The 25,067-nt window shown below is 35.9% G+C and overlaps 1 protein-coding gene and 1 long non-coding RNA gene across 6 annotated transcripts in view; one reads left to right on the forward strand and one right to left on the reverse strand.

Moving 5' to 3' along the window:
- Htr1f (5-hydroxytryptamine receptor 1F) overlaps positions 1–7,040 on the forward strand; it is a 137,547-nt gene extending 130,507 nt beyond the window's left edge. For all 5 annotated transcript variants that reach the window (XM_063224767.1, XM_063224766.1, XM_063224768.1 and 2 more), the window contains one exon: positions 240–7,040. In XM_063224767.1, coding sequence (XP_063080837.1) covers positions 240–1,382 — 1,143 coding nt within the window. In that variant the 3' untranslated portion in view covers positions 1,383–7,040. The remainder of the gene's footprint in view (positions 1–239) is intronic.
- An 8,837-nt stretch (positions 7,041–15,877) lies between these two features.
- LOC134470465 (uncharacterized) lies at positions 15,878–18,069 on the reverse strand. Its single transcript, XR_010039381.1, has 2 exons — positions 17,584–18,069; positions 15,878–16,972 (listed from the first exon to the last, which is right to left on the reverse strand). It is a non-coding gene; the product is annotated as an uncharacterized LOC134470465 (long non-coding RNA).
- Positions 18,070–25,067: the final 6,998 nt, after the last annotated feature.

Consider the following 25,067-nt stretch of genomic DNA (forward strand, 5'->3'; position numbering starts at 1 on the left):
CTGACTAGTTTTTTACTTGTAAAACTGGTTTTATGTCATTTTAAGAAACATTTGAAAGACTATTATTTGTTACTGCTCACACTGAACTTTTAATTATGTGAAAAATATCTGCAATCTGAACTCCATTTTTTAACCTATAAAATTTTCCGGAAAAACACGCATATACTTGTTAAAAGATTATTGTGAAAGAAAAAGATCTTGAAGCTTTCTCTGAACGCTATCCCCCTCCTTTGTTACAGGTATCCATTTTTCAACTGTATCGATTTTTTAAAACAAAAAATATGGATTTCTTAAACTCTTCTGATCAAAACTTGACCTCAGAGGAACTGCTACACAGAATGCCATCCAAAATCCTGGTGTCCCTCACTCTCTCGGGGCTGGCACTGATGACAACCACCATCAATTCCCTCGTCATTGCTGCAATAATTGTGACCAGGAAGCTGCACCACCCAGCCAATTACTTAATTTGCTCCCTGGCCGTCACAGATTTCCTTGTAGCTGTGTTGGTGATGCCCTTCAGCATTGTGTATATTGTAAGAGAGAGCTGGATTATGGGTCAAGTGCTGTGTGACATTTGGCTGAGTGTTGATATTATCTGTTGTACATGTTCCATTTTGCATCTTTCAGCAATAGCTTTGGATCGCTATCGCGCCATCACAGATGCTGTTGAATATGCTAGGAAAAGGACTCCCAAGCAAGCTGGCATTATGATTACAATAGTTTGGATTATATCTGTTTTTATCTCTATGCCTCCTCTGTTCTGGAGACACCAGGGGACAAGCCGAGATGATGAGTGCATCATCAAGCATGACCATATTGTTTCTACTATTTACTCAACATTTGGAGCATTTTACATTCCACTTGTGTTGATTTTGATCCTTTACTACAAAATATATAAGGCAGCAAAAACGTTATACCACAAAAGACAAGCAAGTAGAATTGCAAAGGAGGAGCTGAATGGCCAAGTCCTTTTGGAGAGTGGTGAGAAAAGCATTAAAATGGTTTCCACAACCTACGTGCCGGAAAAATCTTTATCTGATCCATCAACAGACTTTGATAAAATCCATAACACAGTGAAAAGTCCCAGGTGCAAATTAAGGCATGAAAAATCTTGGAGAAGGCAAAAGATCTCAGGCACAAGAGAACGCAAAGCTGCCACTACTCTGGGATTAATCTTGGGTGCATTTGTAATATGTTGGCTTCCTTTTTTTGTAAAAGAATTGGTTGTTAATGTCTGTGAAAAATGTAAAATTTCTGAAGAAATGGCAAACTTTTTGGCATGGCTTGGTTATCTGAATTCCCTTATAAATCCACTGATTTATACAATCTTTAATGAAGATTTCAAGAAAGCATTCCAAAAACTTGTACGATGTCAATACTAGTTTAAAGAAAGTTTATTATTAAAGGATAAAGTTTTCTTTGGATGAAAGTAACTAAATATTAACTAGTAAAATATGTGCACAATTAGGGGAAATATATTACAACTTCTAAAATGGATAAAAACATGATTTATATTTTAATAACACTATTAACATAAAATTTATTAATTATCCTGGGAAACTCAAAATTAGAAAATATTATATGCAGATTTAAAATAATGTTTGCCTATGCAATGTACTGAAAAAGTTAACTGATACTGATTTTCCATATTTATGTGTTACAGCAATTAAGAGGAATTTTTGATTAACAGCACACTTATATCCATAATTTCTATATAACTATTGTGCTATTATATAATTATTTTATTTTGTAGAAAAGATATATTTTGTCACAATACACACACTTCTGCTGCTTAACTGGTTTTGTCTAGTCTCCATCTTACCCTATAACAAGGGGAGGGAGGAGATAACAACTCTTACAATGAATGGAGTAAATATAAAGATCAGACACACAGCTATTGTCTTTGTGTTTAAGTAGTAAAGAATTATTAAGTGGTAAGCCATGGCAAAATAATTCTAGATACTAAAATTGTGACTATTCGATATATCCTGTGTGTTTAATGTAAGCTGGAAGAATACTAACAATATCCTATTAATATGCAAAATTGAAGTCTTACCCAAAAAGTGGTATGGAGAGGAGTTGGGTTTTTTGTTGTTATTTTTGGGGTTTTTTTGGTACCAAGGGTCAAACTCACAACCTTGTGCTTGCCAGGCAGGAGTTGTTACAATTGCCCCTTGTTTACTTAAGAATCAAATTTAAGGCATTGACTGTCCTAAGTAATTGACAATAGTTACATTTCTAATGTCTTATTTAAGATGTAAATTATATTTCATTTTGTTCAATATAAACTTAATGACTTTGTTACTTTATACCTCATCTCCATACTTTTGAACACTATTTCCTTTTCTATTAGAGTTTCTTTAGTAGAAAGTCTTAGAATTTTCCACTGAATTTTTTTTTAAAAAGTGTTCTAGTTGATAGGAAGACTTATGAGAAACCAGGACTATTTTAAAAGTATGTAATTTTTAAGTTATAATTTTGTGTGTATTGTAAACTATACTTTCCTAGTAGGGTGCTTAAGAACATTGTATATTGATTCTTTTTTATATATCTGTGTCTCATTACTCCCAATCTAAAAAATATTTACAGAGTTCCCATTTTATATAAAGTATTGAGACATGTACTGGATAGAACATATAGGCAATAAAAATATAATTCATTCATGTAATAAGTTCATATTGTAAAAGAAGAACACAGAAGTATAACATTAAAAAATATCAGGAATCAGGGAAGAAAGTTATTTATATAGTTATATATCTGGTTGAGAAAAGTCATAAAGAATGTATGTAAAATGAGTGTCAAATTCAATGGTGTCCAGGCAAGAGAAACAGAAGAGGATACTGCAGGTAGTGACAGCATCAAGAGTTCAGGCTACAACATGCAAGTGTCTATGGGACACATTCACAAAGTATTATTGAGCATGGTAGTTATTTAGAACTATAGAAGAAAAGATCAAAAGGAAAAACCAGGCATTTTGTGGCTGATTTAGCATCAAAAATAGAAGTCTGTCCGTCTTTTTGTTGTCATTAAGTGATAACACATTGCAAGTTTGGGAAAATCTAAGAAAAAATGTTCTGATCAGATTTGAGCAGAAGTTAGTAGAGATAATGACTTCTCCTTAGAAATTAAACCATTAATCAGCAGGAGATTATAAATTCCAGACAGCCTTCAGGTTACGGAATAAAAAGGAAGAAACAAATGAGAGATAATATTAAGATAGCAACTACAGATTATAGCAAATATTTTAGTACGCAGATAGAAGGGGGAGATATAAGTTACTGAAGTAAAGTCATGTTCAACTGAAAAAAAAGGAATTCAACACAGGATCTACTGTTGAAGACTTCTTTTGGGAATATGTCAAGTATATTGAAAACATATTGGAGCTTGCAGGCACTACTGACCACTTCTTGCCTAAGAAAAATGAACAGGTAAATGAGTTTTTCTCTCTGAATGTAAAACCAACAGGTTAACAAAGTTCCTGGCTGTGTATTTTGTTCTCATTCTAATTTACCTCCTAGAACCCATAAACCTTGTTGATAGATCTACTACTGTAGTCTCTGCCATTCTTTTATTATTTCCTTTCCTTTTTGACTTACTAAAATTTGATTTCTGATTCATTCTTTTCATTCATTCATTCATTCTTTTAAATTAAGACCTTTCTGCAGTTAATCCATTGTTAGTTTATTTATGTCCATCTTAGAAATTTATATACTTATACTTGGGAAACTCTAGAGACACAGATAATCAACACAAAGAAACAAATTTTCAAGTTGGGTGAGGCGCACCCAAATACAGAGACTGTCATCTGATCTGAATTCAACAGAAGCTCTGATGTAGAAAAATAATACCATAAGTGACAGAGAAGTCATATGCCCCTTCAGAGCTCAGGGGAGAATCAGTTTTGATTTTATTATGTGTATGAAACAAAGGGAGGGTCTGCAAAGCATTGTAATAATTATCACTCCAGCTATGTTTTTCCTCCACATGCTATGTTACAGCTCATACCATGCTTCATGAATAAACATGAGGACTATTGCTTTAATATATTTGATGGTAGGTAATGGAGAGATGAATAATCTAACATTTGTACTTTCTTTGAAATATATGAAAAAATTACATTTTCTTGAATAATATTACATCAATGAAAAAAATTCCAAGTTAATAAATGTTGATTTTTTTCAACAAAAAATTCCACATCTATAGTAAATGAAACAAAATGGTGATTCATATATATATACATATATACAACTGATAAAGTATGTGAAGAAAAATGTAAATATTGTAGAAAGAAATTAAATATGAAATATGAAGGTTTACCTCTTGCTAGAATTTTAATATAGCATCAAAATATTAAGCAAAGATCTTAATTTTTATTTGTTCTTAATAATTTTAAAAGATATGAGAAAAGCAAGCACAAGAAATCAAAGCAATGTTGAGTCTAATACTCTATCATTAGCTATAGTTACATACAAATTGTGCTTGAAAATCCACTTCTGCTTGTGAGACATGGTCATCATTACAGAACTGGTTTAACAATGTTGCCTAAACTTACAGGTTTTGTTTTATATTGTTTTGATTTACAGTAAATCCACCAGATTAAATCCACAGCACAAACAGCTTGGCCAGACACTGGTAGGTCATGGGCCTATCCTTAAGTAAAATCTTTTTGTCTTTAAAGTTCCAAAATGTATTTTATTTTCTGTGTTCTTGAGTTTGACTCCTCAGTCATCCACATTCCTTTATTATATCACTTATTTCAGTTACAAATTGGTTCCTTTAGCAGAGCACAATCTGCTATTCAACACGCAGTTTTAATCTTTGTATTTTTTTTTTTTTACCCGGAATCAAACTTACAACCTAATGCTTGCCAGGCAGATGCAAGGCTCAATTTATCTTCTTTTCCTAAGGTTTTACCAAAAGCAAATGGAGAAGTACTTGGAAGTCAATTACTAGGAAATGCGTTGATTTGTTCCAAATAGCATGAAAGTGAAAATGATCACAAGTTTATTGCTGAAACATATTTCAATACATTCAGGGAGAAATTTTGCTCATAAATTTATATGAGACTATTTTTGATTCACCAGTCAGAGAATCAAGTGTACTGTATCAGCAGTAGAACTGAAATCTGAAGGGTTTTTCCTTAGTACATTCCAAAGTCTTTCAAAAGTAATCTTCCTTAATTCAAAATGTGACTAAAGTAATGTGTTTTAATGTCTTCCTAACAACCAAAGTGATTATATTCAGACTCTTATTTTGCCAAAAAAAAATCGAGAAGCAAATTATATTCATGCCATATATGAAGTACTTTCTTATGGTACTGTAATAATTTTTCTTATTCTTTTGAATCACGTTTTCTCTCATTTAAATGAGAAATATTGCTGAAGGTAATTGATAATTTTTACTTATTGATATAAAATATCTCTATCCACAATATGTCAGCATTTGAAGGCCACCTAAGGATAGAAATTTTTTCAAAGAATTGATAATATCTAATCAGGTTAAGGACTGTACAAATTTTGTTAAAAGAAAATATTATAACATAATAAATACTTAATACTTTAGCAGCAGTAGCAACAGTAATAATAAATCGGGTTCAAAAACTGCCTTTTGTTCAAATTTATGCTTAATTACAGTTCCAATTTTTATCATGGAGAATTTTCACCTCTGCAAGGGTAATAAAATGAATTTATTGGTTTATATATACACAGCAAACTTTCCATGTTCTTTCCATTCTCTTCAATATCTTTTCATTACATTAATAGTCTTAAACTATTTACATTCAATATTCATAATTAAATGTTACATTTATATTTCATGTTTTATTACTATTATTATATAATTATATGGCTGAGTCAATTACAACTTAATTCTTTTAGCAGAAGAGTATAAGAACCCATGTTCTGCAGCTCAATTAATAAAGGAAAATTTTTTCACCCTCCTATGTCTACATGTAATAACCATATACTCTTTGCGTTATTTGGGTTGGCTAGAATTCAGGCCTATCACAATCCCAATATAGAGGATGTGTGTACGTGTATGTGCCAATGTTTATGTCCTTTTGCAAAGCAAGCTGATATTAAGAAATGAACTTGAAAGAAATCAATCATCTCAGCACAACACACTGTTAAGTTTGAAGATAAAGCAGGAAGAGTGGAAAGGAAGAAACTTTTCAACAGGAAGGAAATATTCTCATATTTCAAATTTCAGATTCAAAATCCACTGTGGATAAAAATTAGTGATGCTTGTTACAAAAACATATTCCAAAATCTATGTCTGTAAATTTAAACTGGATATCAAGAATTTGAGTCGTTAGCAGGAATCTTAGGTTATTCCAGAGAGTTTAGCCTGGAGATTTAGCTCTTTACACAACAGTTTTAGAGTTCCTAAATAGTTAGATTTTTTATGGGACCCATTACAGTAAGCGAAAATGAAATTTTACTAACAAATTTAGTCAGAATCCAGAACATTTTGGAGCCACAGTACATGAAAAATGCCTGATGTAAAACTGTGTATTTGCAGAAATAAAAATCACAAAAATTAAAACCTATTTTCAGTCAGAATATTGTTTAAGTTTTCTATGACCAAGAATAACTTCATTGCGTATGAATCAGCTGCTTAGAACACAGTTCTCTACATTTGAAATTTAAGCCCTGATTCTTCCACTAAGCATTAACCTGATGCTGAGCCAGTTTCATTTATGTGGCTTTGCTCAAGGTGATGACACCTTAAGAAGTTAGAATGAAATAAAGTAAATGCTCTTGAAAAATGGAAAAGGACTACAAAATATAAATTATTATTTTCTGTAAGTCTGGAATGAGTGAGAGTACACTGGACATGGGACAGTCTGGTTTGCACTGTGCACTGCCTTTTTCTGAGTCTGGAGAGACGTAGTTGATGGCTTACACTTAGCTCTGTCCTTGGGTGAACAGTAATTCCCAGCGGTCCTAGCCAAGTCACAGAAATGCTACCTCTGTGGCTATTCACCAGTGTTCTCTGTTATGTTATATCAATTAATAAAAGCCTGGCATCTTCAAAGCTTGTTTAGCTTTCTAGAAAGATGTGATTCAAATCTAGCTACTCTACTAAATTTATAATGTGTTCCAACATTAATTTCTTCTACTGGTGTATTGAGAAGTGATTTTTTTTGCATATGTCTGAGGAATAGGATTTTGTTTTAATCTATTAAATAATTAAAAGGGAAAGTTGTCCTTAAAATCAGAATTTTAAGTTAACAAAAACAACATGTTGGGCTCTGTTAAATATAAGGAAAAAAACATTACCAATTTGCATGACATTGATATTTGAAGAAAATTCTCAATGATAGCTCTTTAGGGCTTATTACATTATATACGAACTCCTTTGCCTGACTTTTAGGATCTTTGTATTAATAATGAAAAGAAAGATAACAATCTTTTAAAAAATCTTATTTTGCATTTACCAATTAATCTTATTTGTCAATTTGACCAGATTATCAAGACTCCCAGAAAAGTGGAGAGTTGATTGAAAAGGGGTTGCTCACTCATCAGTGGACTGATTCAATGCTGTCCACACAGATTTGCACTTTTTTCTTTGTACTTGGTACAAAACTCATGACTTGGTACCTGCCAGGCAGTTGCTTATGCTACTAAGCTAAATCCCCAATCCTGCTTTCTGCATCTGAATGTGCTGTAAGGACATGAGGCCTAAAGGACGCAGGTCAGGGGGCCCTCCTCTTGGAGATGATATCTCTTAAGGTTATTCTTCCCCTGTTCTCTGCTTCTGGCCCACCACGAGCTAGCAGCTTTGCTCCACTCTCCCCTTCCACCACGATGTTTCTGCCTTGGAGGCAGCATGCCACGGACTGAAACCCTGAAACTATAATCCAAATAAACCATTTCCTCCTTTAACTTGGGGAAACTTTATCACAGAAACAGGAAAATGACTAATAAATCGCTTCTCACCTACAGCCAACAAATGCTGTCTTTTCCATTCTAGGCCCTCTCTTTAGAGGCCTTACTATGCTCATTCCTCTTTCCTCACTCCATTGCTCTTTCTGCTTTTTTCTCACCCCTCCCATGTGGCATGTTCTCCATCTCCTTGATGTTAAGCAACTTAATTTTTAAAGTGCAATAAAATTCAAGCTCCTCCTTGAAAGTGAATTACCATTGTGTCTATAGTCAGTAACAATATTACCTCCAATAATTCCTTAGTTGTTCTAAATATCCCTACATTTTTCATGTTTTGTTGTTACACCAATGAAAACAACACTGTGTGTTGCTCAAGAAACACCTTTATTTTTCTACGTCCTTCTACACATTGCATGCCAAATATTTTTAGTTATGATCTCCTTCCCTAAGTAAGCCTGGTCCAGGCCCAGTTCACTGCATTTCAGTAACTAAAATATAGTTAAATGATTGATTTATCTTTACTGTTAAGAAGGCATTATCAAAAGGACACTAAAAATTTGCTTAAAAATAGAAAAGTAATTTATTTTTCAATGATTAGGAAATATTCTATTGACAATGAAATACATGCATTTCAAACATCACTAATATTCTAGAAATACCTATCTACATATAATAAATCTCAATAAACTATTATTCATTATTAATCGTATGTATACAATATATTAAAAGACTTTAAATTGCCTCTTATTAAAGATAATATTTTTATTCCTATTTTACAATATATAAATAATAAATACACCTGGCCATATCAAAATTATATGATTGATATCCAGCCCATCCAATGTGAAATGACTCCTCTTAATACTTTCTCTCTGTTCTTAGCCTCAACCTGTTCCACAGCTTGTGTGTGGATGAGAAGATAGCTTTTTACAGTAAGAAATATCTCTGCAGTAAAGCAGGAAATGCAATATGTTCTTCAGCTCCAAAGGAGGAATTCTTACTTTCAAAGAAATTCTATAACTCACTATGTGTAAGAGCTGCTGAAGCTTCTTAGCAACTTCATTTAGCCAGAGGATCCTAAAAGAGGCAATAAATGATCAGTAAAAAATACTCACTTCACCTTGCTATATGATTGTGGTAAAGCACTATCCAGCTGATCAAACGCAGAAATGTCAGTTCTGAAACTGCGTTCTACAGCATGCATCTGAGAATTAGTTTAGCTTTGGAAAACACAGGTTCTGTTAGCTGGTAACAAAACTGAATGTCTCTTGTTCTTCAAGCAGGTTTGTTTATTATGGTTGTACTTCATCTAAAAACTTGGGTTCTAATTATATGACCATAAAAAAAAACAAAACATAAATTAAAACTTCATAATTTCTTGTTTCTGTACTGATGCTTCAAAAGGAAATTAACTGAAAATTTTTGCATGAAGTTTGATTTCCTTTTCCACTATACCTTCCTATCAATCTAAAAGTTGAAATACTATTTATTCTACTTGCCATACGTACACCAAAGTAACTCTGATTAGTAATGCATGCGCACATTAGGAATCTTCTATTCTTTTCCCTGTTCTTGTATGATACGTCATATGCAAAACATCTGCAGACTCTGGTTAGATAATAGACTTCTTTATTTGTATTTTCCTCTGAGTCATGTCTGTATATGTATACACTGTAAAATCTGAGCCAAAAGTTAAATGTGTTTTCTTTCTCTAAATCTTCCCACTGATTAAAAAATAATATTTACTGTGATCTTAGTTTTAAAAACACACAAATATCCAATTGTTTATTTTAGTTATTTTAATGTGTATCAGTTGCCCAAACTATTCAAAATGTTCAAACAAGAATTTCAACAGCCTATGAAATACAAAGATCTTTTCATTTTGTTGCTGCTGTTAAGAAGGTTACAAAAAAAAAAAAAATGTATGCTGGAATTTGGTGTAACTTAGCCCCAAAACATAGTAAAATGTGAAATAAATCATATTCTTCAAATAATGAGTGCTGATTTTAACTTAATGATTTCAAAATATTCTGTAGCATTCTAATAATGCTATAGGAAGGATAAGAAAGTGCAACATACATGGATTATGTCCAAGTTTTTTCATAGTGCTGTGGCAGCCTGAGTTTTAAAGAAAATCTCCCTCATTTAATAGTCAAAACTGCAATAACTTCACCTCTGGTTCTACCTCATTTCACTAAAATTAATGTAGACTTTAAACCTAGATTTGGAATAGAAACAATCGTCTTTCTTTTTCTGAACTAAAAGAAATAAGCAAAAATAGTTATTGAGATATTCTTTCTAAATAATATTCAAATACAAATGTTCTTTCATTCCGAGTTCTAGTCTTTCAAGAACAGTTTTGAATGATATATTGGATTATATATTAAATTTTTAAAAATAGCTCTTTTCAATTTTTCCCTCCCCAAATAAATCTTCAATGAGATAAAAGGGGCAAAAGGTTGGCATTTAAAAGAATGAAAAGATTATAATGCTGGCTAAATAAATGTTTACATGTATCACATAAAGAAATATACACTATAAATCTCCATTACATATTAAGAATATCATACTAGAGGAAGAAAACAAGGAAAAGTGCAGATATTTGCATTTATTCCCAAATATGAACCAGTAATTGTACTTATGGAGAAAAGTAGTATTCTTTGATTTTATTTCTGTTTCTCCCTTTCTTCATACCTCTTATTTTTGAGTCTGGTATTATGTTAGTACATCAGGCTGAGATTTAGGAAACTAAACTTAGGAAGAGTTTTGCAAATTGCTTGCCTAGATGTTAAATGAAATCAGGAGCCAAAATTCTGTGTCAGACAGAAAACGCGTAAACATATCTGCCCCCTTTGAGCCCTCTTTGGGGACTGGCTTCCTTCAAAGGAGGCTTAGCCCATGGAGCCTGCGAACTCAGGAGCATTTAGCTTGCACCATAACTATGCTGATTGTGTGGCTTTATGTCAGCAGTGACCAGGTTTAGAAATAACTATATTAAGTGTACAAAGACCATAGTGTTTATTTCCTTCTACTAAACTTGCCGGTGATTATTATGCTACATAGTGGATCCTTCTTGAATCTTCAGAGAAAATTGGATCTTGCACTTTGTCACATTAACTCAGCTGAACTTATCTCTGCGAAACCAGCACAACTAAAATACTGTACTATAAGAAACCTTTCCAAAGGTGCAGGAGATTACAGGGTATTTCTATACTGCACTTAAAAAATCTTATAGGTGTCAACTAAAATGGAACCTGTCCAATTAATGCCCTCAAAAACAGCTCATTTCCTTTTATGAGTTTTCTTACTCTTGTTCAAGTATTTGATGCAAAGATTAATAGAATTTCTAAGAGACATGGTAAGGTACCGGATTAGAATAAATTTTTCCCTCTGAAAATGTCATCAAACTTTTGAAAGTGTTATTATTTATTTTTCTCTTTTTAGTTATTTGTAGTATAACTATGTTGAATTTTAAATTTTGGTTTTTTAAAAATCTACCTCTTTGGACCTCACTGGAGTCTCTGGAGTAATGCTTCTCAGCTCTTACATATTCGAAAATATTCTTAATATCTTCAAATATAATCTACCCCATTCTTTTCTTACAGATTCCAGCTCAATATATGTTACAACACATGTTATTGGTTCATGTTTTTTCATATTTCCTACCACTTTGATTCTCTGGGCTTCAACTACATGTTATGTTGTATAAATTCACCTATTGAATTTTAAGTTTTCATTCTATTTTTTCATTTGTAGAAATTTGTCTTCTTTAAAAAATCCTGTTACTTGTGACTTTATTTTTTACATTTGACACAAACAAATTGTATTTTTTCAGTTTTAGCTTTCTGTATCTGGAAACTTTGAGCTTTATCGTCGTCTGTGCTTGCTCTCATTAGCGATGCTTTGTTTCCTTGTGTATTCACTTTTTGCTTTGAATGTCTCACAGTTTTATTTTTGTTTTTGTTTGTGAGCTTTTCACTTTTGGTTGAACTGTATATATGGAAATTGTTTGATGTTTGAGATGAAAGTAGGTACAGTACCTTCATGGATGATCAGCAATTGCTTTTGTTAAGTATCTGTAAGCATTATCAGAGCTATAACAGTTTAAAGTAAGTCACTGTCTTAGGTTCTTTATAAATATGTTTCATAGCACCAGATGGCATGAATTCAGGATACAAGCCTGAATAGAAGCCAGATCATACTTATGAGTCTTTTGGCGAAATTTCTGACAATGAAGGTTCAATGTTAAAGTTTCAAAATGGAAAAAAAATTGTCTTGGTTCCAGATTAGTCATGTTTCATTTCTAGTTACTTCTTAAACTTAATGTGTTGGGCTTTCAGTTTCATTTTTATTTCACTGGGGATCCTCTAGTATAAACCTACACTTCACAGAGGCCTGGGCTTGTATCTCTCATCGCAGTAACTTGAACAACTCATGTTTGAGATCCACTGGCCCAAAGGAATCCCTTAAGGCTAAAAGGTAACATCAGCGCTTTCATTATCTCTCAGGCTTCCTGCTTTTAAAATTATTTTTGGCCTCAGCTGCACAGTATTTACTTACTTGGCAGAATTTTCCTACATTTACTATTTTAAAAATATTTTTAGCTTCGATACTTAGTTCACCATATTACCAGTAATGGAAGTAAAATAGCTTAAATTTACTTTTTCTTCTACATTCATTACAACTACCTTAAGCTTTTACTCAATTTTATTATAATTTATTCTATCCCTTGCTGTTTCTGTTATTATGAATTATTTATTAGATCTTTAGGGGCTGGGGATTTAACTCAGCGGCATAAGAACCTGCCTTGCATTGGAAAATGGCGGCGAGCTAGGGGATCGAGCGAAGAATCTCTCCAGAGAATTCAAACTCAAAGATAAAAAAAGACAGCATGGAGAGGACCAGACAAATCGATAGCGATTCTTATTAACCAAGACAGTACAACTGGAGGATTTAAAGTCGTGCTGAGACCGGAGGCTACAAATCCCGCGCCCTTAAATCAACAAACAGACTCCTGGACCCAGCACGAAAAGCTGAGTTGCTTTTGGAGACCGCGGGAAACTGAGACCCAGATCGAGACTCCAAGTAGCAACCAGTTCTGCACCGCTGCACCAGAGCGGATGTACAAAGCTCTGGCGATTCAAATCTAAACGGTGCACAGAAATCTGACCGGTCAGCGCTGAGCCGCGAGTGGGGGAAAAGTGGACAGCTTGGTGTGCGGCGGTCCCGGAACGAGGACTTGCACCGGACCCTGGTGAGTACAGAAAACCCCGCCGCTGCTGGGTTTGACCAGAGAACAGCTGGCCCGCCACCACGGGGAAATCAATAACACAGAATCTGGTGCAGACATATTAGCCTGGTGGCAGAAATCGCAGCTTAGTGATATCACCAGGTCCCCCTGGAGGGAGGGCTGGAGGAAGACATCTTAAGTCCTGGCAGAGCCTGATTACTTGTTGGCTTCAGCTCCACACAGAGAACTTAGTGGGAGCCATCTTTGTTTTGGGCAGATCTGCTTTTCTGGTGCACCTATCACAGAGAGGTTTGGAAGAGAACGGCTGGGACCTGGGCAGAATCCTGTGCCATTACCCAGCTGCTTCTGATTCAAAGAGAACTGGCAGGAGCTACTGGGGCTAAACCAAGCCTCTGCTTGGGGCCCAATAAGCAGATACAAAATAGTCACAACTCAGTGACAACCAGAAAGTACAGCCTAATTTATGAACTAACTGACACAGAGGCTAGAGTCTAGACTGTACTGCCCCTACATCCCAGCCTTCCCCAGATAACAGCAAATTGGGGAGGACAGCAAAAACTCAAGCCAGCACGCTTCTGAAAGGCCCTAAGCAATTCGGAGAGGGCCAGAGAACTCCAGGACACTCTGAAAGAAACCAGAAACATGACAAGAGATAAAAATAAAAAAAAACCTCCAGCTGTTCAACAGGAGAAATTAAACCCAAGAGAACTAAACACTGAAGAGAACAAGCACAGTAACCATCCTCTACTCGACACAGCATCAGCCGAAATTAAAAAGTACCTACATGATCTCATAGAGGAATTTAAAGATGTACTCCTGATCCAAGTGAGGCAAGATATAAAGAGATTAATTAAAGAAATGACAAGCCCCGCCCAAGAGAACTCAGATGGAAGAACTGAGGAAATCAGAAAAGAAAGAGAAGCATCTGAAGAAGAATTTAAGCATAACTTAGAATACATGAAACAGATCCAAAGAGAATATCAGGAAACTCAGAACTCCATTGAATATTGGCAAAATGCCTTGACAGAAACTAAAGACAACCTTCTGAAACTTGAAGAGAGATTTAGGGCTTATGAACGTGAAAGAAAAAGCCTCTTAAAAATAACAAGGAACCAGAAAGAAGCAATTCTAAAACTGGAAGATGATAAAAAGATACATAACCTAAGGATAAAAAATGTGAGTGAAGAAGCAGGAACATCCAAAAATGAAATACAAAAAATATTCACAGAGATATTAAAGCAAAATTTCCCATGTATAGCAAAAAGAAATGATATCCAGATAAAAGAAGCATACAGAACGCCAGCTACCTACAACCAAAACAGATCTACGCCTAGGCATATAATAATCGAGATCCCAGAAATCCACCAAAAAAACAGAATATTAAAAGCAGCCAGAGAAAGGATGCAGGTTACCTATAACGGGAAATCTATCAAAATAACGGCAGACTTATCATCACAAACTCTTAAGTCAAGAAGGGAGTGGGGAGAAATATTCCAAGTCCTGAAGGAAAAAAATATGCAACCTAAGTTCATATATCCGTCAAAACTCTCTCTAAAAATTAATGAAGAAATAAGATACTTTCAAGACAAGGAGGAACTGTGGGAGTTCGTGGCCACCAATCCAACCCTACAGAGAGCGCTGAAGGACATTACAGAGAAAGAGAGGAAGAGATATCAGGATTACAGCTACAGTGGCAGAGAAGCCTCAGTGAACAGGGCAGACCATGGAATGAGGGAATAAGGTGGACAAATTATAGCAGAAAAGTGGAGTAGCAGACATGAGGCAGAGACGGTAAGCTAGTCTTTAGTAGAGACAGCTCTGAAACTATATTTAAAAAAAAAAAAAGAGGTCATTGCTAATGGTGTATAACGATTTAAAAGACACAGTAGTCCTAGTGACATATTTAGATTGAATTAAATTTGTTCTGGTCTGTCCACTCATATCAGATTTGAGGACACAGACCTCTAGAACCAAAAATAGCAGGTTATACCACGGCAACTATCCTTACTTTCCTATTGATTTAGGCTGAAATTCTGTATTACTTACATTGTCTTACTATGACTGATCTTAATTGTATCTGAATCATAAGACTATTGGTTGGCCTTGACTGATCCTATTTGAAATCGGTATGCGTGTTAGAATCAACCCTAAAAGTAGAGGAAACTACTCTGAGCATGACAAGATGTAAAGGATATCCATACTGGTATGAATCAGTAACAGCTCTCAAATACTACAATGCAGTCAAAGATAAGTTTTTATAAAAATAGGTGATAGTATGTTTAACTATAATAAGCCAGTGTTGTCGACAAATCTATTGAAAATAACAAGAGAAAACATAGTAGCTACGGAAGATCATTTATATTATAGTTTTATAAGTCCTATCCATTGCATGTTTATCTAGGAAATTGTTTCGTTGTCTTGTTATGACTTGGTTTTCCCTATAATACAGAGAGGATAGGAACAAATACTCTGAGGAAGAAACCTGAAAAACCCGAGGCTTATTTTGTAGCATTATAATATAAATTCTAGCAATCTATTGCTTGCTGATTAAAATGACTCTGGACTGGTTTCTTCAGCTCAACTTCAGCATATGCAGAGATGGGGACGGCTATCACAAAGAGAATGAGAGATGCGATGGTAGTTGGTATTGTCTTCCCTAATTTGGAACTTGAGGACCTAAAAAGACTCCATCATTGTCGATGTCCGCTCCCGGCCGGCAGGAAAGACACACGACAAGGTCTGGCGGTGGTCAGGCTTTTCTTTATTCTCTCCTTATACAGTCTGCCCCGAAGCCTCTACCGGTCCGCTCTCCGCGGCTCCTTCCGTGCTTCAGTCTGCCCCGAAGCCTCTACCCGTCCGCTCCCCGCGGCTCCTTTTGTGCTTCAGTCTCTCTCTCGAAGCCTCTACCGGTCCGCTCCCCGCGGCTCCTTTTGTGCTTCAGTCTCTCTCTCGAAGCCTCTACCGGTCCGCTCCCCGCGGCTCCTTGCGTGCTTCAGTCTCTCTCTCTCTCGGGGGTGGAGGCACTGGCTATATATAGGATTAATAGCTAGGCAGACTACCCTGTGAGGCGGGAACTTAGTGGGGTGATAAGAAACAGGTGCCACACAGGCGGGCTCGATGAGAGGGGTAATCTAGCCCAGGCTTTTGTACTTTCCCACAGGCCTCGCAATCACCGCGTCTGATGACTTGACAGTGCCACGGCTCCCAACATCTCCCCCTATTTTATTTTAAATGATGGCTACGCGCATCGCAGCCCGTCCTGGATAGAGTGCAGAGGCCTATGCCCCGAACTGAGGCCCACCGTAGGCCCTTAGCGTAGACCCTGGTCGGCCGTCCCAGGGTCCACCAAGGCCCTGAGGCCCTCGTCCTTTTTTCTAGGGCCAGGAATGAACCGGACGGAACCTGGTTGCACATAGGCATGCACTCATTTCTCTCCACGAATCCCCTCGGAGAGAAATTTATCTAACAATCCAGCGGCTTTCGAGCGGAACGGGGTAGGGCCTGGCTTAGGTTGAGTCGTGCTGGGGAGGCACGCTCTTACCCGTCATTGACTCACCCACCCTGCTACATGTTGTTGGCTAGGGAGGAGAATGTGGGAAGCCTGTCACTTTTAAACGCGGTCGTAGGCCATGCGAGCGAGCCATGCGTATACAAGGGTAGCACATAGGGGAGCAAGCCGTTCCAGGCCCCCAAAAAGGGATTGTCCTGCAGTTCTTCCAGGGCTCATCTTGTTGTTGGGTCTGCGGTTGGCCTCTGGTGGAACAGGCCTGATCTTCAGTCGAGGGACTTGTCGCGTCAACCTCTCTGGGACCCACATTGGTTCTCGTCCCGATTCCTGCGGAAAGACACAAACCGCGCCTCGGCTTCCTCTTTTGTATCTCTGCCCTCCTTGACGGACCCTTCTCGGGAGCTTCCTCACTGTGCCTGTTCAAACACCTCGCGTACTTCTACAAGTTCTTGAGAGCTCCCCCCGTAACTACCCTCACTCTTTAGGCACGCGTGTATCATTTCCCACAATGGACGAGCAGAGACTGAAGCTCTACCCTCCCGCTCTGCTAGGGAAAGGTCTCTGCCCAACTTTTCCCAGGAGGGCAGGTTTACATGCCCTGTAGGCAGAAACCAGGGAGCAAAGCTGTCAATCTCTGCAAGGAAATTTTCTAAAGTCTTACGCCCCACCTTGAGGTCCTTGGACTTTAGGAGTCTCCGAAGGACCAACACCAAGGCTGTGTATCTTTACTTGGCATGTTTCCCATTTTTAATATATCTTCTGTTATTTTTACTTCTATGTTTATGTTTTACACTCTTTTATTACCTTAAGTTCTGGTGTTATGTTTCATACTCACCGCGTGAGGCCCAAGAAACCCGCCACTTACGCGTGAGGTTGAGAGGAGTCTACAAACCCTGTAGGTGCGCGCCACCCAGGGCCCAGGCTTATCCTCTACTCACCTGTCCTGCAGCTGCAGCACTGTGTAGGAGAATGCAGTCCACCGCCGCGTCTCGGGGTTGATCAATCCCCGTGCGGGCCACCAAATGTCGATGTCCGCTCCCGGCCGGCAGGAAAGACACACGACAAGGTCTGGCGGTGGTCAGGCTTTTCTTTATTCTCTCCTTATACAGTCTGCCCCGAAGCCTCTACCGGTCCGCTCCCCGTGGCTCCTTTTGTGCTTCAGTCTCTCTCTCGAAGCCTCTACCGGTCCGCTCCCCGCGGCTCCTTGCGTGCTTCAGTCTCTCTCTCTCTCGGGGGTGGAGGCACTGGCTATATATAGGATTAATAGCTAGGCAGACTACCCTGTGAGGCGGGAACTTAGTGGGGTGATAAGAAACAGGTGCCACACAGGCGGGCTCGATGAGAGAGGTAATCTAGCCCAGGCTTTTGTACTTTCCCACAGGCCTCGCAATCACCGCGTCTGATGACTTGACAGTGCCACGGCTCCCAACACATCATCCTGTAATGATTTGATTAGTTCTATAAAATGCAATAAGTATAGAAAGTGGGTGAAGTTAGGGACAACTATTTGTAAGAAGCTAGAGACAGTTAGATAAGGTAGATCTCCAGTGGACTTGCTTTGAAATCTGTATTTCTTTAAATTGTTTTTTTAATTTTTTTTAAAATGTTCTGTTCTGTTTTGATATGGTTAACCTTATCCTCTTAGAGATGTAAAACAAATAGGTGGGACTGATAATCATATTACAGAGCTTTTGTTCGGCCATAGAGCAGAATGGTTTGTAGGGTCATTTTTTTTTGAATGTCATTCTATATACTTTAATTCTATAACCTGAACAGCCATTTCGAAGATGACAATTTGTAACTTATCAACTAGCAATTTCTTACCTTTTGTTTGTCTGTAATTTAGAATTATTTCTACCCTTTTTTTTTTAAATTTCCATGTATTTTTTTTCGTTTCCTTTTCTTTAAATAAAAAAAAAAAAAAAAAAAAAAGAACCTGCCTTGCAAGCAGGTGGTCCTGAGTTCGATCCCTGGTACCGATTAAAACAAAAAAAATATCTATAATTGTATGTTGTTCTCAGATTTTTATTTCTAAAATCTTTGGATAATCTGTTCATTCTAACTGGTTTTTTAGCTCTTTTATTGAACTATTTTTTATTACATCGTTGAATCACATAAAATATTATTAGTGCCCCTCCTCTACAGTTTGACTTATGGTTAGCTCCAAACTTCTATATATTATGAACCTTAAGTCTGTCTTCTTTGTTCCTTCTCTTCTCTGTCTATTCTTCCTTCTCCTTCTTTTCCTTATTTCATTATTCCTTCCCATCTTCTTCCTTTCCTGTTTTTCTTATTTTACTCTACTGTGGCATCATAACTGTCATGCCATATTCTTACATTTATCATCAAGTATTACTTTCCAACTCAAAGCAACATAACGAATTTTTTTAAAAATCACTTACCAGTTTATTTGTAACCAACTGATCTTTCTGTCAAGTGTATAAACCTTTGGAGCTGATGAGTTTGGTGCATTGCTGTGGAGCAGTGTTAGCTAGTTTGAAGACACTGCATCTGAGTTCTTTCCTGAAATCTGTTCTTAGCATTGATCTAGTCATAGCATTATTCAAATCTTGCACAGTTCCTTTAACAACAGTCCATTGGCCCTTCTTATCTCTGATGAATTTCCAATTTCACGTTCTATTTTTATGGTCTCTCAAGGCAATCTACATGCCTCAGCTCACAAATTACCAAATTAAATGACATTAGTGAAAATTTTCACAGTACTGAATCTAGAAAGATAAATGCTGGCAGTATAATATAATGCTAAAACATTTGTAATTTCATGATTTATCATGTTTCTTTTCATTTATGATATTATTTTGTGACCCTTGTTCTATTGCTTCTGATTAGTTTTGTTTCCCTCCCTACTTTTGTAAGTTTTTGTAATTATTTATTTGATCATTTATTTGGATATTTGGGAGTACTGCTTCAATTCACTCTCCTTATCAAAGTACTTTAAATATTTTAAAATAGCATCCTGCAGTTTAAAATTAGTCATTTTTCTGAAGTTTTATTTTGAATAATCAGGTTTTAATCGTATGTCTGTGAAGTAAAATGTGCCTGTGACAGGAGGAGATATTCTGTTAAACTTGTCACTACACAGAGAAGAAAGCACAAATATAATGAAATACAAGATAATCACATTTGTTGAGCTTATACTATAGTTCAAGAGGAAAGGCACAGGGCCCAGAATCCAGAGTAACCCTGTTCACTGGAGCAGGTCCTCATTGTGTGGAAGAACTCTCCGGAAGTTCAAGGGGTATAAAGAGCTACTAACAATAAATTTGACTCTTTTTTTGTATCAACAATCAGCTTAGCACTTATTCTTACACTGAAAAAACAAGTAGCCACGAAAGTCTTCTTATGTCAAGAAAATCTTTTAGTGTTGATTTTGTGTGTGTGTGTGTGTGTGTGTGTGTGTGTGTGTTGATTTTAAACAATTGTGCTTTCAACATTTGAAAGAACAGATTTGCACTGCTATTTGCTGCCCTCTTCAGGTGAATTTGAAACTCACAGACAATATTCGAATTCTGGAGGATAAGAAAAGAAACACCTATGCAATCATGCACTGTTTAATGTCAACAATATCTTCTAAGACATGGTCAGTTTAATTGCTGTGCAAACATCAACAAGAACTTAAATTCACGTGGCATAGCCTTGTACACACCTAGGATATGTGGGATAATTTATTGTTTTCAGCCTACAACCTTGCACTGTTACTTATTTACTGCTATTTTAGGAAATTATAACAAAATGATTTGTCTATCTATATGTACCTCAAATAGAAAAGTTACAATAAAATACAATATAAAAGATAAAAATGGGTGGACCTGCGTAGAGCCCTTCCCATGAGTGAAGATCACAGGTTGCAGGACCAGAATTTGCCCTGGGTAAGTTAGTCAGTGGGAGGTGACTGAATGAGCTGCCTTGGGTAGAACCCTACGGTACTGCAGACTTACATACGCTGTGCTGAGGCTACACTGAATTCGTACAAAATGGTTTGCTCAACTATACTTCACCTTTGTTTGCTGTAATCTTTTACTTTATAAAACCTTTTTAAACTTTTTAATTCTTTTTAAATAAGTCTTAACTTAAAATATAATACACAGCTGTATTAAAAATGTTTTCTTGTGTCCTTACTGTGTAAACATTTTCATATAGTTCTTTATTTTTACCTTTTATCTACTTTGTTAAAAAAAAAATAAGAGAGACAAGCACTAGCCTAGGCCAACCCAGGCTCAGGATCAACAATGCTGCTGTCATCTACCTCTACATGCTGTTCGGAAGAAATTCCTTTAAGGACAGTAACACGTATTGAGCTCTCGTCTCTCAAGAAAGCAATGCAGTAATGACTTCTGAAATTCTTCCAGAAGGACCTGTCTCAGGCTGTTGTTGAGGACACACCACTTTCAGAAATAAATCTGCTGTAGTTTGCTAAGGCTGTTTCTTTTCTTTTTCATCACAGATTTGCTGATAAGCAGATAATACACATGAACATTCATCTCCATTTATGAAAACCTTGCAGTGCTGGGACCCATGCTTTCAAACCTTTTAGGGAGGTTTTTGAAGTCAGCAAAAGTTTATTCTGAATCTTTCTAAGTGAATTGTCCAAAGGGAGTTTTCTTTATCTTCTGCAGCTTCCTTTGTTGTTACCTCTTCTTCAGCTATGTGAAGAAGGCATTAGGAATTTTTCAGCACTGCTATAATCTTAAGGAACCACCTTTGTATATGCAGTCCATCACTGGCAGAAATACCACTAAGCGGTACATGATTATATTACATTGCGAATGTACATTAGCAGAAGAATGATCACGAAACTGCAAAAGTACTTCTATTTGTGTTGCGTTGATGTCATGTGACTTGGAACTACTACATACTGGATGATTAAGAAATAGAGTCCTTTTTTGAGGAGATTGGCAATAAAGGAAAAGAACAATGGTTTTGAAACAGAAGTTATGTGTTGATTTGTTACCATATAAAGTTATATTTCACTTTATAATACAGGTATTGAGATAAAGGAGATAATATAAGTGATGTCTTTCCCAAACCTAGATTAAAAGAGTATTAAGGAGAGAACTTGAATTTGAGTAATGTGCTAAAACCCCTGTAATATAGAGTAATTAAAATAGTTAAAATTTATCCTTCAGATAGGAAAAAAAAGGTTTTACGATGCTAATTTCACTCAGCTATAAGAAAAACAGGTTATATTTCTCACACTAGCATTTATACCTGGGAAAAAATGATTGAAAGTTTCAAATGAAGTTTTTACAACAATCTTTTCACCACTAAAACTTGACCTTACTCTTTGTTAATGATTTGTATTTATAATTTCTCCCTTCCATTGTACCTAGCCCCTCCCTTAGTTTGGACAACATTTTTCCTCTCAAAGGAGTAACATGACTATAGCTACTACATCTATTTTGTTCATTAATTGTCCTCAGAATCTACAATGGTTCCTATGTATAATGATCTATAAGTATGCATAAATATGAAATATTTTTAAAAAATATTTTAAAAAAACAGATGGTCAAATTACAGATGGGAAACCAATGTTTTGAGAAAAACACCAGATTAAGACCACATATTACTTTGAAACTCTTTTTCTCATTAATGAGCTTTAATTATTTTTTTAATATATGTCATTTTGATAGTTACTAAGGCACTATTTGGACACTGTAAGACAGTCACCATTTATCAACACAAAGGACTGGTAGGTTTTACGTTTTTCATAGCGTTATATTTTAAATGTTATAACTTACTTTCCTTTTTCAGTGTCTTTTTCGTTTTCAGTCTCTATGACTGGCAAGAGGAGGACAGGGGCCAGAGATATGTTCATTGATTCAACAAAAACAGAGGAGGCCAAATTCCAAACACTTAAAATAGTAACTCAGTAATTCAGGCAAACATTGTTATTTGCTGCCCCTTACTGGTAAGATAATAAAATTGCTAAATCACTTTTTAAAAGTATTTTTGGCACTAAAATCTTATTTTATAGTAAATAGCTCATTTATCACAAGAATTGTACAAATTGATCATCTCAGATAACTGAACACCGTATGGAAAGAGTCATCTAATACTGACAGTTTTCTAGCCTTCAGCTTGGATAACTGTAGAGAAAAGTTACATGTGAAAAATATTAAAATAAATCCTATATGCACAAAACACCCTGTTATTGGAAAACTTAACATTTGTCATTCACAACAAGTAGCCACTTTCCTTGAAACACCAGGCTCATTTTATTAATCTGAGAAAGTATCTGCCTATGCCCACATCTGACCATGGTTTATCTTCCAGTCATTCTTTCAAGTAAAAATGGTATCCCGTGAAAAGAAATAGCTCATTTAATTCAATTCAAAGTTCTAGTGATTTTTCTCAAGATATTTATCACCAAAAATGCTTTATGCACACTTCTCATGTTATCATACAAAGCACTAAGAAGAAACAGGGTTGAGCTGCTGGGAAAATGGTCTAGAAGGTGGTTTAGAATAAACCACAGTATATTGTGGGATTTCCAGAGCTGTGGGGGTTGGGCCTCCAAATGAAGACCCAGCAGTTCTGCCTTGTCTGTTGCTGGCTAATGAGTCCAGGAGTGCTGGTTAGCACAGGAATGGTCTTCTACTTCTCATTCCAGGTTAATTAGTTACAAAAGATTTTAATTCAGTCATGGAATGGCCATGGCTTTGCCAAGAGAGTGATCCAGAATTGTAGACTAACAACCCAGTATGTAAACATCCTTCAGTAAACATCCTACATCTTAGGGCTGGATTGAGATAAATATCTTCAGAAAGGACCTGATTTTTAGTTAAATGTGAACAAGATTATAGATAAGGAAATAATGCTGCAAATCGAGTCTTGAAGGTAAGACAAAGTTCAAACTGGAAATGAGTCATAAAGTCAAAAGGCAGAAGACGGGAGAGCAGGCAGAAGACAAACAACTGAAAAATTGATGTGTGCAGAAGCTGAAAACCACACAGGACTCCCAGCAGTCCTCTCTGTGTGTACCTGGTATGTGACAAGGGATTTGAAGATGTCCCCTAATTGAATTGTGCAGAATAAAATGGCCTACAGCCAAAAGGACTTAGAACTAGAAATACATGCCCCCAAAAACAGTTACAGTGAGATGACAATTCCATACAGAAACATGGCAAATCCTGTGTGATTTTAGATGTGGCATAGAATCCTATCCACCTGAGAGAAGATATTGTCTCCCCTCTTAACAACAAACTAGTGTAAGTATAATGTTGTACCTCTGTCTTCGTCTTTAGATAGTTGGTGCAGACTGCAGCCACCACACTACAACACAAACAGAAAACATGATCAGTGATTTTCTAACTGAAAATTCCCGTATATTTACTTATTTTAATTCTCACACTGCTACTGTCTTTCCATCCAATCTCTTTTCAAAAGTTTCATCAGAAGACTTTCTCTGACCAAGCTGACTAAAACATTCATTATTACTCTATCACTTTCTCCAATATTAATCTTTTTTACTCCTATTGTAGAAAATTTCAGATCTTTTAAGCAATCATTTCCCAGTGCTCACACATTGCCAAGAACAGTCCTTGTCCCCACTAGCCAGACTAGAAGTCCCATGATTTAGAAAGCACTGGAAATACAGGAGTGTTTTGTTTTGTTTTGTTTTGTTTGTTTTCCTCAAAGATAGTGATTCATTAGCAGTAGACTATGCACTGAGAAGTTCTCATTCAAGAAATCTTAAATTCAAAACCTTAAAATCACACTTTTGTCTAGTAACGAGTGAAACTCAGAACAAAGTTTAAGAAATATCTAACATATGTTCATGTTACTTAGCATCCAGTAAAAATTAGGCATAAATTTCAGTTCAAGTTCAACCTGTAATACTCATAAGACCCTGTCTCAAAACACCCCCACAGAAGAAAAAGAAGCAAAAAATATAAAACACTAAAGAAAATATAAGTAACTCAATATAAACCAAGCAGAATGAACATACTACTACAGTTAGCAAGTAAAAATATTTCAGAAGTTACAATTGTACTCCATATGCTCAAAATTCTGATTAGAAACGGATTTTTATGAAAGATCTACTAAATTTTTAAAAGGTTTGAAGGGATCTTAAGAGATTATTAGTAAGTACTTCACTATTTTTTTTCCTTAAATAAAAGTTAAGGCACAGAGTAGGTAAAAAATAATTTTTAAGTTATAACTACAATATATAAAATAAAATGTTAAATGTAATTAGTGGCACATTAGTATTTAACAAAACATTGGAAGTTTAATTTTATGAAATTTGAAAATGAGAGACTATACAAAATAAAACATATACGAACAAAGAACTTTTTTAAACATGAAAAATCTGTGAGCATAATTGAGGTAGACTAATCTACATAGACTCAGATATCACTAAAAGAGAGAAAAAATACTCTGAAAAAATATAGTGGCATTT

This window comes from Cavia porcellus, unplaced genomic scaffold (genome assembly GCF_034190915.1).
Source record: "Cavia porcellus strain 051 isolate PalLab524CR breed Dunkin Hartley unplaced genomic scaffold, mCavPor4.1 scaffold_15, whole genome shotgun sequence".
NCBI classification, from domain to species: Eukaryota; Metazoa; Chordata; class Mammalia; order Rodentia; family Caviidae; genus Cavia; species Cavia porcellus.